The sequence below is a fragment of the Phacochoerus africanus genome, chromosome 15, assembly GCF_016906955.1.
Source record: "Phacochoerus africanus isolate WHEZ1 chromosome 15, ROS_Pafr_v1, whole genome shotgun sequence".
Lineage (NCBI taxonomy): Eukaryota > Metazoa > Chordata > Mammalia > Artiodactyla > Suidae > Phacochoerus > Phacochoerus africanus.
In genome coordinates, this window is record NC_062558.1 from 111,507,272 (window position 1) to 111,522,564 (window position 15,293).

General features: G+C 45.0%; 1 protein-coding gene across 3 annotated transcripts in view; it reads right to left on the bottom strand.

Annotated features, from left to right (window-relative positions):
• Window positions 1-15,293, bottom strand: part of CPN1 (carboxypeptidase N subunit 1) — a 30,670-nt gene that overhangs the window by 2,531 nt on the left and 12,846 nt on the right. For 2 of the 3 annotated variants that reach the window (XM_047762158.1, XM_047762160.1), the window contains exons 3-8: window positions 14,942-15,097; window positions 11,250-11,432; window positions 9,828-9,939; window positions 5,738-5,877; window positions 4,117-4,216; window positions 948-1,066 (exon numbers count right to left, since the gene is read on the bottom strand). In XM_047762158.1, the coding sequence (XP_047618114.1) occupies window positions 948-1,066; window positions 4,117-4,216; window positions 5,738-5,877; window positions 9,828-9,939; window positions 11,250-11,432; window positions 14,942-15,097 (810 nt within the window). The remainder of the gene's footprint in view (window positions 1-947; window positions 1,067-4,116; window positions 4,217-5,737; window positions 5,878-9,827; window positions 9,940-11,249; window positions 11,433-14,941; window positions 15,098-15,293) is intronic. The other variant, XM_047762159.1, reaches the window with a different exon arrangement.

Consider the following 15,293-nt stretch of genomic DNA (forward strand, 5'->3'; position numbering starts at 1 on the left):
ACAGTTGCATTTGAACAGGCAAGACACTTTTGACTGCATTAACTGGGAAAGGGGACAGAGGGTCTGCTAGGCTCTCAGGCTGTTTAGAGAAGGAACGGGAGGGAGAGAGGAGGCCCTAGGAAAGAGCTGACATATGAGAGCTCATATGAGCATAGATGCTCATGAGACAGGACTGCCTCATTATCTTTTCCTCGCTTGAGAAACCTGAGAATTAGTGTCCATGATTTCCAAGCCTCTTGGGCTCTGAGATCCCAAAGTAATACAACCAAAGCTATAAAGGTCCAGGCTGTAGATCAGAAAAGTTATTTGCTTCTCATCTTATCTATAAAAGAAAGCCTTGCAGAGTGGAATACTGGAGAGCAGCTGACTTTTTGCTGAGGTGAGTGAAAGTAAGGCTGCCTGGGAACAGGGGCTCCAGGAGGGGGCAGAGCGCCATCTGGTGGGCGTCCTTGCTGATGGCGCAGAAGAATGCAAGCCTGTATGGAAGCCTGTATGCCTGGACAAGGTCTCTCTCTGGAATACATAAACTAATATTTTTTGAGCACTTTCTATGTGTGAGTCACTTTACTAAAGACTTCATATGCACTTTCTCATTTCAACTTCTTGTGAAGGAGGCACTATTATTACTAATTTACAGAGGAAGAAACTGAGGATGAGAGCAATTATGTAACTTGTCCAAGTCTGTGGACAAATGAACTGGATTGAGAATGTTTTCATCACTATGCTATGTTAAACAGAAGGAAAAGGAAAATCCAAAAGGAAATGGGGAAGGATATAATAGGATGTAACAGGAGGATGACCAAAGAAAAATTAGCACATGAAAAATGAATTATTTTTTTAGATGGTGAAAGAGGGAAGCTCGGCAAACATCAGAACTATACAATCAAGTATTTGTAACTCTGCATAAGTGATCTTTACAGGGCTCTGTAAAGGCCAGCCTAACTCACCAGTTTGGGTTCCCCAGGACCCACGGTCACACTCACTGTCTCTGGGTCAAACCCAGGTGCTGTGGCAGTGACAGTGTAGGTACCTGGAAGCAGCAGCCGGAAGTAATCGCCTTGGGCACCTAAAAGTTACAAGGATATGATTCAGCCTGCTGATAAGAAATCTGTCCCCAGGGCAACTTTGATATAAAAAATGATCTGAGGATTTCTAGCTGACCACAAGCTTGATTTTTCTTTCTTTTCTTAAAGTCTTTTTAGGGCCCTCACCCACTGCATATGGAGGTTCCCAACCTAGGGGTAGAAGCTGGTGGCCTACGCCACAGCCACAGCAACGCCAGATCTGAGCTGAGTCTGCAACCTATACCACAGCTCACAGCAAGGCTGGATCCCTAACCCACTGAGCAAGGTCAGGAATCAAACCTGCAACCTCACGGTTCCTAGGTGGTTTCCTTTCCGTTGCACCATGACGGGAACTCCAAGCTTGATTTTTCTTAATAGCGTGATAAAACTGGTTAAGATCTAAAACAATCATAGGCTAGGCTGTTATAACAATGTAAGAGCATGGGCCTCAGCTCCTGGGTGGTAGACATTTCACTGCGCTCCCACTGAAAGTACTGTGTTTAATTTTAGACCCTGTATTTTAAAACAAACTCATGTCTAGTAAAGGATCACTAGGAAAAGGGTTGAAAGATTTACAAGTGTTTCACTTGGTAAAGAGACTACAGAAGACCTCTGTTCCAATGTTCAAAAAGTCACTATGAAAAAATAAGGTCTACCTAAAGAAATAAGAGTGAGGACAGATGCAAAAGCTATTGTGACAAAATATGAACTACCAAAAAAGAAATGGAATGCCTTACGAGATTGTGAGCAGAGACTGAATGGGGGGGCCTGGGAAAGCTACACACTTGTGCAGTACACAACCTTCACCGACGGACATGGTGGCCAATGAGCTGTCAGTGGTGTTTTATGTGTGTCATGCTGAGTGGGAAGGCTGGACGAAATGACCACTAAAGGTCTCATTTTGAGAATCCTATTTCTAATATTTTGTCCCTCATCATCAAAAGGGGAAAACAAAATTCAAAAGAAAGCCTGATTTTCATAGCAGGGATGTAGCTTTTTGGTTGACTTCACATTTTTTGGAATCAATTGTGACTGTGCCTCTCAAATTTCTTTTAAACACACAGCAATGAAGAATTGAAATAAAAAATGCAGTTAAGAATGAGACAGATAATAAATAATGAGGAAGTCTCTTCTCTGCCCCCATTAAATGTCTGTAATTTACTTTAAAATACTTTAGCAAAAGCAGCGTGTTATCATGCATATGTGGGATACTTTAAGTGATACCCCAGGGGCTGTCATTTTCTTTAATTAGGCGCTCACACCCAGGAGTGGTTAGCAGAAACACTCTGTGTTACAAACAGAAAGGCCCAATTCCACATGCGGCTCTTACAAGGGCTTATGCTCTCTTTATCTCTAAGCAACAGAGATGCTTTGCTAAGTAGCATATTGAATGTTAGCAATGAATTTTTCCATTAGTGAAATAAATCATCTGTCAAGTTATCACAAGTAGGCTCTTACTGGTGACATTGGTGATGTTCAATATTTGGTGATTGGCTAGAATGTTTCAAAGACATCCGCCTCGGAGTTCCTGTTGTGGCCCAATGGAAATGAATCTGACGAGTATGTGGGTTTGATCCCTGGGCTTGCTCAGTGGGTTAAGGATCCAGTGTTGCTGTGAGCTGTGGGATAGGTCGCGGACATTGCTTGGATCTAGTGTTATTGTGGCTGTGGCGTAGGCTGGCGGCTCTAGCTCCAATTCGACCCCCAGCCTGAGGACTTCCATATGCCGAGAGTGGAGCCCTGAAAAACAAACAAACAAAAGAAGACAAAAGAAAAAAAAAAGACATGTCCCTCTTTTGCATGAATGGGGTATAAGAATCCAGTAAGCTCTGAAACTCTTAGGAATGCCCAAGGTTGTTTCCCTAAACAGTCCTGGCTCCAGCCACTGGGCTAGAGGATTCCAATGTCTGGTGCTTGACAATGAGGCTACAGAATTCTGCCTCTAGAACTTTGTTGCCTTTGCCTTGAAGGAACCTCGTGTAAGCGTAGCTGGGAACACCTTCGAGACTGTGGACTTTAAGCTATTGCCTTCAAGTTGAGATTTCATTCAGTTGAAACTGACTGGCTGAGCTGTAAGAGGCTTGCTTGGTAAAGCCCGTTTGATGAAAAGTGGCTGAGCCACGCTGGCATCGAGGTTGAGGGAGGCAGGCACATCTCACCTGCCCCTATCCACTGGCGGCTACTGCAACACATTAAAAATCAAACAAACGACCCTAAACTCTTAAGAAGTGTGCCTGATCAAATTGGACTGGGGCCGTTTGCAATATCATTGTGCCATGAGATATTCTGTACCGTTCTAGAAGGTTCCAAGTTGGCCGCAAGAAGATCTGCTCCTACTGTCAGTCTGGCCTTGTAGCAAGCCTACTTTTGGGATGCATAGGACTAACTCTGTCCTGAATGGAAGTGTAACGAAATGCTTGGCTCAGTTTTACAGACTTCTACTTTTCTACCCATTTCACACAGTATGTGAGCTATTAATAACCTCCAACGCTGAGAACGACCCTAACAAAGCTGTATAAGCAGTGACTCCTGAATGCTGAGAGGCACTACATTTACATCTTCCTGGCCCCTGCCTCTTCATTCACTGTACTCATTTCTTTCTTTCTTTCTTTCTTTTTTTTTTTTTTTTTTTTTTTTTTTGTCTTTTGATCTTTGTAGGGCCGCACCCATAGCATAGGGAAGTTCCCAGGCTAGGGGTCTAATTGGAGCTGTTGCCACTGGCCTACGCCGCAGCCACAGCAACGCAGGATCCGAGCTGCATCTGCAACCTACACCACAGCCCACAGCAATGCCGGATCCTTAACCACTGAGCGAGGCCAGGGATCGAACCCGCATCCTCATGGTTCCTAGTCGGATTCGTTAACCACTGAGCCAGGACGGGAACTCCTCACTGTCCCCATTTCTATTACCTTTTCTTCCTCCAATCCCCCGCCCTCAGTGGCCTTGACCGCCATGCGAGTCTCACTGGCTTACAAACTGGCCTCCCGCTTATGCTGCAGGAGATGAGGGAGTGAAAGCTTACTTCTTACCCCACTAGAATGGGGCCACCTACCTGAAGTGACATCGTGGTTTATTCCACTGACAGAAATGACTGCGTCTGCAAGATTATTATAATTCTCATCCAGCACCATTCCCTTGATGCCCTGGTGTACCTGGAGGAAAGTTCAGAGTGTGCATTATGCCCAAAAACCTTTGTGCAACGTTTGAGGGCCCTCACAGCCCCTTCCCATGTGTTTTTGCATTTGATCTTCACAAAGATTGTGCTACTTGGCTTTTGACTGATCTCTCTGCTCACAGCTCCGTCCCCAGTCATCTCAATAGATTACAGTCAGAGTGGTAAGAGAGTGACCCTGTTAAAATCTAAGTCAAATCATGTTGCGTGTCTACTTTCTGTCTCATTGAATTTGACTTCCCTTCTTACTTCGTATAAGTCAAATTATATAGTAATGTGTCTCTTGTGGCTTATTGCGCTTAGAATAATGTCCTCAGGGTTCATCCCCGTTGCAGCCTGGGTCAGAGTTTCCTTCCTTTCTGAGGCTGGGTGTGCCCTGCATATCTAGACCACGTTATGGTTATCCCCTCATCCATCAGTGGCCATGGGTTGCTTTCACCTTTTGGCTGCTGGCAACAATGCTGCTATAAACATGGGTGTCCACATATCTCTTTGAGAACCTGCTTTCAGTTCTTCCGTATATATACCCGGAAGCGATACTACTGGATCATATGGCAACTCCATTTTTAATTTTGGGGGAACCACCACACTGTTTTTCATAGTGGCTACACTGTTCTACATTCCCACCAACAATCCACCAGGGTTCCAATTTCTCCGCATCCTTGTCAACCCTTGCTATTTTCTGTCACTGTTTTTAACTTTTTTTATAGTGGCCATCATCCTAATGAGTAAGAGGTGGCATTTCACAGTGGCTTTGATTTGCATCTCCCTAGTGTTTTTTTGTTTTTTATTTTTTTCTTTTTAGGGCCACACTCACGGCATATGGGAGTTCCCAGGCTCATAGTCAAATCAGAGCTGTAGTTGCTGGCCTACGCCACAGCCACAGCCACTCAGGATTTGAGCCACATCTGTGACCTACACCGCAGCTCACAGCAATGCCAGATCCTTAATCCACTGAGCGAAGCCAGGGATTCAATCTGCGTCCTCATGGAAACTAGTCAGGATCATTACCGCTGAGCCAGAATGGCAAGTCCCTCCCTGGTGATTTTGAGCATCTTTTCATGTGCTTCTTGTTGGCCTTGAATTTGCTATTGTGACCTCATCAAGGAGCCCTTTTCCTCCTAGATATCTGTATGGTTTCCTCCCTCACCTCCTTTAAGTCTGTTTAAATGTCACTTTCTCTTGAAGGTCTTCTTCATAGCATTTTACTTAGAACATGCTACAAAATTTTATTGTGTTGTATATTGTCTGCCTCTCCTCCCTAGACTATAAGCTGCATATATGCAGAGATACTTGTTTGCTTACTCTTAATCCCCAGCATATAGTACAGTCTCTGATAGATGTCAGCAATGATGAATGAATTAATTTCCTTGGTAGAGAAGCTCAGAGCTATTGTGTTGAGTCAGAGCAAAAGACAGATCTGCATCACACAACAAACCTTGCTCCCCATCAGAAAACACTTCTCTTTCTATAACCATGGAAATTAAAGAACGGGATTTACCTGTTCTAAGAACTGGATCAGGGCTTCCCGATTGCCCAGCCACTCGCGCTGTAATTCCTCTTGTGGTGGGAACTTGTCACAACTCAGTTCCAGCGTGATCTCAAAACAGTTGGTATGGAGATAATTAAAGTCTTGCATTCCTAGGGGGAAGGGGGTGGTGGCGAGTTTGTACAGCCAGGTTCCCGCCCAACACCCCATCTCAACTCTATTTAATGACAATTTCTCCATACACCCCCCCCACCACACCCATCACCATCTGTTCCACCTCGGTTTTTTCTTTTTGCTTTGTAGGGCCTCACCCTCGGCATATGGAAATTCCCAGGCTAGGGGTAGAATCAGAGCTACAGCTACTGGCCTATGCTAGAGCCACAGCAACTCGGTATCCGAGCCATGTCTGCGACCCACTGAGTGAGGCCAGGGATCAAACCTGCATCCTCATGGATACTGGTCAGATCTGTTTCCGCTGTGCCACAATGGGAAATCCTGTTTTACCTCTTGATCACCCTTTATTTTTCTCCTCCATAAAAGCTTTCCCTAATTTCTCAACTCACATGAAGTGCTATCTTTCCAGTTTCCTCTCTTCAAAAATGCCCATTTTGTCATATACATCCTCTGCTTTTTCCATTTCAAAGGACTTAAATTCACTTCTTGTCCCTCTTAGCATCTCAAAGCCTGTTTATTAGTCATGCTTTGATCTTAGACATGCATTGCTTTCCAGGGTATAGATTTTCTCTTTGGACTATGAGTTCTTCAGACCCGGGAGGTTAGAAAAGAGATGGAATCTTGTTTTCACATTTTCCTCCTACCTGACAACACAGCACCTACCTGAAAATACTTATCCTAGAAAAACAGACTCCTGCAAAAGCAGAAGGCAGTAAGAGCTTTCCTCCATCAAATGCTTATCTCTTCTACTATATTATTCAATGGAATCGATCATTTTTAATACATTTCTGATTATTAGAATGGTATTTATATCACAAGTTTATTTGGGTTAAAAATTATTTATTTAATCAAATTTCACCTGATCTCTAAGCTGATGGGTGCAAACAGCTGTGATAGAAAGAACAAAAAATAAAATAAAATAAAATAAAAAAAAGAAAGAACAGAGAGGAGTTCCCGTTGTGGTGCAGTGGTTAACGAATCCAACTAGGAACCATGAGGTTGCGAGTTCCATCCCTGCCCTCCCTCAGTGGGTTAAGGGTCTGGCATTGCCGAGAGCTTCGGTGTAGGTTGAAGATGCGGCTCAGATCCCGTGTTGCTGTTGCTCTGGCAGATGCGGCTCAGATCCCGTGTTGCTGTTGCTCTGGCGTTGGCCAGTGGCTATAGCTCCGATTAGACCCCTAGCCTAGGAACGTCCATATGCCTCAGGAGCAGCCCTAGAAAAGGCAAAAAAAAAAAGAAAGAAAGAACAGAGAAAGTTGGAGAAAAACTATAGCCTGTTTCATTGGTTCTCTTCCTGCATCAGAATCACCTAGAAGACTGCGCCTTCCCAACAAATACAGGTTGCTGGGCCTTAGCTCCAGAGTTCCTGATTGAGCAGGTATGGGGTGGGCCACCATATGTGCATTTCTTTTTCTTTCTTTCTTTTTTTTTTTTGTCTTTTTCTAGGGCTGCACCCGCGGCATATGGAGGTTCCCAGGCTAGGGGTCGAATCGGAGCTGCAGCTGCTGGCCTACACCACAGCCACAGCAACTCAAGATCTGAGCCATGTCTGTGACCTACACCACAGCTCACAGCAACGCCGGATCCTTAACGCACTGAGGGAGGTCAGGGATCGAACCCGCCACCTCATGGTTCCTAGTCCAATTTGTTAACCACTGCGCCACGACGGGAACTCCCATATGTGCATTTCTAACAAGTTCCCAGGTGATACTGAAGATGCTGGTCTAGAGACCACACTATCACTTTGACATAAATTTCATGATCTTGGAATTGCATCCGTGTAATTTCGGGTAACGATTCTCAACAGGAGATATGGGGCAGGCTTTCCCAGGGGATGGGAAGGGATAGGGAGGAATGAGTATAATTTGGAGAAGTATATTTTCTATTTTAAACTCAGTGGGGGAGTACTGCTTCCCTAATGCAAAGTCAAGAAAGTAAAGTGCAACAAAATCTTGCCTTGGGTTCAAGTGAGTTTTCAGCTACAAGAAGTCTTCCACTTTCCCCAATACATGGTGACTCCCTTGTTGCCTGCTCCCCGGCCCCCAAAGGACCAGCCATCAGCTCAGCCCTCATCAGGGAGCTTTCCACTGCCTGGGCTCTGAGAGGTCAGATGTGAGAAGGTGGGGAAAGATACGATTCCTAAGAGAACCTGGCTTCCCGCTTCAGCTCCTCACTGTCCTTAGGTTTCCTGTCTAGGGAAGGTTCATGAACAGAGGTTCTATCTTGACCCACAGTGATGGGAAAAGCCAAGGGAGCAGAGATAAAGCCCTCTTGCTGAAGTTCTGCTATGTTATCAATAGCTGATATCTGTGGGAAACTCCTGATCATGGGAGATGGGCAGGCAGGGTACAGAGAGCACAAAGCAAGCCAGCATCTTTCCTCATCTTCCCTATGTGAAGCATACTTCATGCTACTATGGAAAAAACTTACCAGAGTTTCTAAATGATCTTTGTGCATTATTTTATTTAATACTTACATCAAAATTACAATGCAGGAGTTTCTGTAGTGGTGCAGCAGAAACAAATCCAACTAGGAACCATGAGGTTGAGGGTTTGATCCCTGGCCTCACTCAATGGGTTAAGGATCTGGCATTGCTTCGAGCTGTGGTATAGGTCGCAGGTGTGGCTCGGATCTGGTGTTTCTGTGGCTCTGGCATAGGCCCACAGCAACAGCTCTGATTAGAGCCCTAGCCTGGGAACCTCCATATGCCGCAGGCGTGGCCCTAAAAAGACAAAAGACAAAAAAAAAATTACAATGCAAGTAGTATAATTCTTAAAGTAGAGATGAGGAAACTGAAGCACAGAGAGGCTAAGTAATTAACCTGAAGTCAAATAACCAGTGAATGGGCAAGCCAGGTTTTCAGCCCAATGTACCCTTAGAGCCTATACTCTTAACCTCTTGACTACATGATTCCTCTCTTATGCCCTAATCCACTATGCAAACCACCAGTTTTAAAGGACCACAAGATGTCCTGACCTCCATTTTAAAGAATCACAAGATAGGAGTTCCCACTGTGGCTCAGTGAATTAAGAACCCAACTAGTATCCATGAGGATGTGGGTTCGCTCCCTGGCCTCACTCAGTGGGTTAAGGATCTGGTGCTGCCGTGAGCTTCGGTGTAGGTTGCAGATACAGCTTGGATCTGGCATTGCTGTGGCTGTGGTGTAGGCCGGCAGCTGTAGCTCTGATTCAACCCCTAGTCTGGGAACTGGCTGCCCCAGGTGCAGCCCTAAAAAAAAAAAAAAGGAATCACAAGATGACGTTAGAGAGTTCCCATTGTGGCTCAGTGGTAACGAACCTGATTAGTATCCATGAAGACAAGGGTTCGATCCCTGGCCTTGCTCAGTGGGTTAAGGATCTAGCATTGCTGTGAGCTGTGGTGTAGCTCCCAGATATGGCTCAGATCCTGCATGGCTGTGGTGTAGGCCAGCAGCTGCAGCTCCTATTTGACCCCTGGCCTGGGTACTTCCATATGCCTTGGGTGCGGCCCTAAAAACAAAAGCAGAAAAAAACCATCCAAAAAAACCCCCAAGATGATGTTAAATGCCAACTGAAGACTTCCTCATTTTTCAGATCTCTACCCGAATGCAAATAGCGTTCCGTTTCCCTGAAGGAAAATGATAACTTAAAGGGAAAGATGAGGGAGTTACCATTGCGGCTCAGCAGAAACAAATTTGACTAGTATCTATGAGGACACAGGTTCGATCCCTGGCCTCGCTCAATGTGTTGGGGACCCGGTGCTGCCTGAACTGTGGTGTATGTTACAGATGCAGCTCAGATCCCGCCTTGCTGTGGCTGTGTAACCCCTAGCCTGGGAATCTCCATATGCCAAGGGTGCGGTCCTAAATAGACAAACAAATAAATGAGGAGAGAAACGAGCCCCAGTCTGCTTCAGGCAGTACCACTTTTTTGCCCAGCACTCCTCTTACCCTTGCTGAGAGAGTACCAGGAAGCCCCGTTGGTGATGCCATCTGGGAAGTAATCCCCACAGTTCCAACCTTGGTGCATCCATCCATGTGCATAGGAGTAGACCTTGGCCAGCTGTAGGTCAAGCAGGCAGAAAATGACCTTGAGTGACCCCAACTCATACAGCAATGCTCAGTACTCAGAAGTAGGGTGTGGCCAAGAATCCCACTAGGTATAGACAACTAATTATTTTCTTGAGTTAAAATACCAGCAGGAATAAAGACATTTTATGTGTGTGTGTGTGTGTGTGTGTGTGTGTGTGTAGAGGACCAGAGTTAGGAGATTTGTGTTCTGCTTTCTCCACTATTTGGGGACCAAATTTCTTCAAGTGCAAAGTAAGGGGTGGGGTTGCTCCCTTCCTTTTCCAGTTGCGTTTTGTAAGAGAAATCAAAAAGCAAGCAAATAACTATTTTCTTCACCACAAAGAGAATTATGTATTGGGGGGTGAGAAGTATGTGTTGGAGGGAGGGGAATATATTCAAAATATCTGTAAGTGGAGTTCCCATCGTGGCGCAGTGGTTAACGAATCTGACTAGGAACGATGAGGTTGCGGGTTCGGTCCCTGCCCTTGCTCAGTGGGTTAACGATCCGGTGTTGCCGTGAGCTGTGGTGTAGGTTGCAGACATGGCTCGGATCCTGCGTTGCTGTGGCTCTGGCGTAGGCTGGTGGCTACAGCTCCGATTGGACCCCTAGCCTGGGAACCTCCATATGCCACGGGAGCGGCCCAAGAAATAGCAAAAAGACAAAAAAAAAATCTGTAAGTCTCTTTCATTACTATTTTATAACAGTGGAAAAAGTGAAATTATTGGAGAAGAAAATAATATCCTTGCTATTCAAAGCAACAACTGGTGTTCTTCTCTATATAATTCATTAACTATTGAATTAATGATGTTATATTCTATTAATTATACATTATTAATAACACCAACTATAAAATAATCTGTTAATTGTATTCTATTGCTATTTTGAACTATTATGCAAGCCATTTTTGTGCACATGGTCTATTTTTCATTAATATAGCCTTATTACCAGAAAATTATAAATTAGATCCCTCCACCTCCCAAATTCACATTTAGCGCACTGACTTACCGCCAGCAAGCACTATTATGCTTTTGGCATATTTCTCGCTTGTCATTAAAGTATTTTTTTATATTGTGGTAACTGTGCTATAAAGCTTTTCTATTTACTAACTTTTTCATGAATTTATGGCTTATCACTCAAAGCAAAATGTAATATACTAGACCGTAAGCTCCTAACGAGCAGGAGGTGTTTTCAATCACTTTCTGTTGCCTCATTCCTGCTAGGGTCCTGTGTCACTGATTTGACCTATGTTGTTCTCCTGAGCCCCGATTTCTTCTGGCTAGACAGGAAGCCATGATGCATACCTTCTGGAAAAGCTTGTCATCAGGCGTGGGGGTAGTGGTAGGGTGGCGGAAACCTCGGACCCGGTGCTCAAGGGACTTGTCATATGGGTAATTGGCCACTACTGCCCCTCCATGGAGATTGGCTGAAAGGACAAAGTTGAAGGAGCGGATCCACTGGATCACAGCCTGGGTCTCAGGTTCCACCTGAGGAGAGATGAGAGCCTGGTGGTAAAGCTGCAACTGGAAGTGCCGAAGGGCTGTTCACATGAGCTTGTCAGGGAGTGGCCTGAAAGAGGACATGCCTGATGGGAAGTGGCCTGAGAACAGGACATGTCAGATAGGAAGTGGCCTGAGAGGATGGCATACCTGACAGGAAGTGGCCTGGGAAGACGACAGCAGGTCTGAATAAAGCAGAGTCTTACCAGATATGAGAAGGGCAGATGGGGAAATTTTGATCTTTTGCCTAATAGTTTTAAAAATTAAAAGTGAATGCAACCCTTTTTCAAAAGGAAATCTCATGTGGAACCCCAATATTCAAAATAGCTAAAAAGAGGTCATCCAGGGCAGTGAAACTATTATGCATGATACAAAATGGTGGATACATGTCCTGATGTATTTGCCCAAACCCACAATGTACCAAAGAAAGAGTGAACCCTAATTAGGTAACTATGGACATTTGGGTGATAATAATGAGTTAATATAGGTTCATCAGGAGTTCCCACTGTGATGCAGTGGTTAACGAATCTGACTAGGAACCATGAGGTTTCAGGTTCGATCCCTGGCCTCACTCAGTGGGTTGGGGATCTGGCATTGCTGTGAGCTGTGGTGTAGGTCGCAGATTCAGCTCAGATCCCGCGTTGCTGTGGCTGTGGTGTAGGCTGGCGGTTACAGCTCTGATTAGATCCCTAGCCTGGGAACCTCCATATGCCACAGGTGCGGCCCTAGAAAAGACAAAAAGACCAAAAAAAAAAAGGAAAAAAATATATAGGTTCATCATTGTAATAAATGATGTACCACTCTGGTTGGAGATGCTGATAATGCTAATGTATGGTAATGCTCTATACTTTCCACTCAATTTTACTGTGAAACTAAAACTGCTCAAAAATAAAGCCTATTTTGTTATTATTTTATTTTTTAGGGCCACACCCGCAGCATATGGAAGTTCCCAGGCTAGGTGTCAACTGGGAGCTGTAGCTGCCAGCCTGCACCACAGCCACAGAAACGCCAGATCCAAGCTACGTCTGTGACTTATACCACAGCTCATGGCAATGCCAGATCTTTAACCCACTGAGCGAAGCCAGGGATCAAACCCATGTCTCATGGATACTGGTCAGATTCATTACCACTGAGCCACAATGGGAACTCCTAAAGCATATTTTAAAAAAGAGTGGAAACAAAGAGCAGTTTGAATTAGGGTAGCATGGTTGGAGAACTCAGAGACCCAGATGGGCCTCTCTCTGGCAACAACGAAAGGGTTCCCCAATATACTCACGGCTCCAGTGGTTTCTGGAGCACCTCTATAGAAATGTAGGGCTCTAGTAAATATATCTGAAACGTTCTGGTTTACAGCAATGGTTTTCAACCTCCTCCTTCCCCCAACACATCTGCTGTGATGCTGACACACAGCACACTTTTCTGTGCTCACATCCAAATGTCACAAATTAGAAGTAAATGTAAAATGGACCAGCCTTGGCTAAACAGTGAGATTTTACTCTTTCTCTTCCAGATTATATTGCTAGTGAGTGACAGGAGACTCTAAGGAAAGCCTTGAATTTACTGGAATTGCAGTATAAGTAAATAATGTACAGTCTTCATTGTTCTTCCTCCCCTCAGGATGGATGTGCTTAGGCCATGTGGTGTTAATGTGTTAGTGGCTCCTCCTGCATTAAAGGTCAGCTGTGAAGGCCCTTATCGCTTCCATCCCAAGGGAGACCAAATGAATAATGTTGAGTCTTACCCAGTAACAGTGGATATAATCCCAAAGGCACCAGTCCTGCTCAGTGACCAGGGCTCTGATGCTTTGAAGCAATACTTTCTCCATGTCCTAATTCTCTACGCATCAAGACAAGGCCAGTTTCTCTCCTTTAAGACTGTCTCATCAGGAGCAAGAGACTTCTCGTTGTCCTTTTTTTTTTTTTTGTCTTTTGAAGGCCACACCCACAGCACATGGGGGTTCCCAGGCTAGGGGTTGAATCAGAGCTACAGTTGCCAGCCTACGCCACAGCCACAGCAACTCCAGATCCAAGCCGCGTCTGTGACCTACATCATAGCTCACAGCAACGCTATAGCCTTAACCCACTGAGCGAGGCCAAGGATTGAACCCACTTCCTCTGCCCAGTCTCTAAATTGAGATATTCACAAATAGAATGTTTAAAACTAGCCCATACAGTGTAAGAAACAGGGTGACGGTGATGCTCCAGGGATGGCAGTACTTATTCCAGGGAGCAGGCCCACCATTAGGATGAAACCATTCAATTCTCATGGGGTGGCATTACAGGCCTCCTAGGGAGAGAGGCCTGGGAGCACCAAATGGGATCCTTTGGTTGAGAAAGTAAGGGAAATGAGAGTACGGTGAAGTAGCCAAGGGTCCCACAGAAAGGAAAGAGGAAAAACTATAAGGTTGAGATGGCTTGAATCACTTTCTATAGTTAATTTTTGATACGCATATAGTTCACCACATGTAGAGAGATTTCGCTATGGAATGTTAAGAGGACACTTTTGACAGTTTAGTGCGTGTATAGAATGCTGGAAAAGGAGTCAGAAGACCTGGGTTCTGTTTTATTTTTTCTAATTTGTTATTATTTTTTGGCTCCACCTGCAGTTGTTTGGAAGTTCCTGGGCCAAGGAGCAAACCCGTGCCACAGCAGCAACCGGAGCCACCGCAGTGACAATATCAGGTCCTTAACCTGCTGTGCCACAAGGGAACTCCCAGAAGACCTGGGTTTTAATGCTGAGTCCCTCAATTACTCACTGTGTGAGTTTAAATGATTTCATCCAGGAGTTCCCCTTGTGGTGCAATGAGATCGGCAGGGTCTTGGGACATGGGTTCGATCCTTGGTCTGGCAGAAGGGTTAGGGATCTGGCATTGCTGCAGCTGCAGCTTGGATAGCAACTGTGGCTCGGACCTGATTTCTCACCTGGAAGTTCCATATGCCATGGTGCAGCCAAAAAAAAAAAAATCATTTCATCTATAGGTAATATCTGTAAAATGGGGATGGATAACACTGCTTGATGCACTTACCACACAGTGTTATGATGATCAGCTGAAACCCTAGCTGAGAAAGAACTCTAAAACTGTAAAGTTCTGTGCAATGGTATGATACCACTTTCTCCTCCTTCACCACTCTCAACACTAACATCAAGTAGTCTGCATTCAGTGAAGGGCTCTATGCAGGGGAGGGAATAAATACAAAGAAGCTTATGATACGGTTATCACAGCTCTGGACAGATTAGCACAGAATTAAGTTGATGCTTGAGTTCCCTGGTGGCCAGGTGGGCCTAGTGGTTAGGACTCAGTGCTTTCACTGTTGGTGCCCGGGAACTGGTCTGGGAACTGAGATCCCACATTAAGTCGCTGCACACTGCAGCCAAAAACAAACATACACCAAAAAAAAGTGAATCTGAATTCTTGCTTATTTAGTTAATGTGAAGTTTGCGAGAAGAAAATCCAGATACTGATTTACCTGCTTCTGCAGGCAAACTTCACCTCCTACCTGACTTTTCCAGTTGTCTGGAAGGGGCAAGTGGTGGTTGGGACCTCCGTTCTTCTCATTGTAGTAGATGTAGGTATTGAGATCGGGGAAGTTGCGGTTCAGGTCCACTCCATTTGCATTGTTTCTGCCAATCAGGTACCCAGAGATATTCCGGCCCTAGTGGGAAAAGGGAGAGATGAAAGATGAAGGGTTTTTTGTGTGTTTGTTTTGTCTTTTGGGGGCCGCACTCGCAGCATATGGAGGTTCCCAGGCTAGGGGTTGAATCTGAGCTGTAGCTGCCAGCCTACACCACAGCCACAGCAACGCAGGATCCAAGCCACATCTGCGACCTACACCACAGCTCACGGCAATG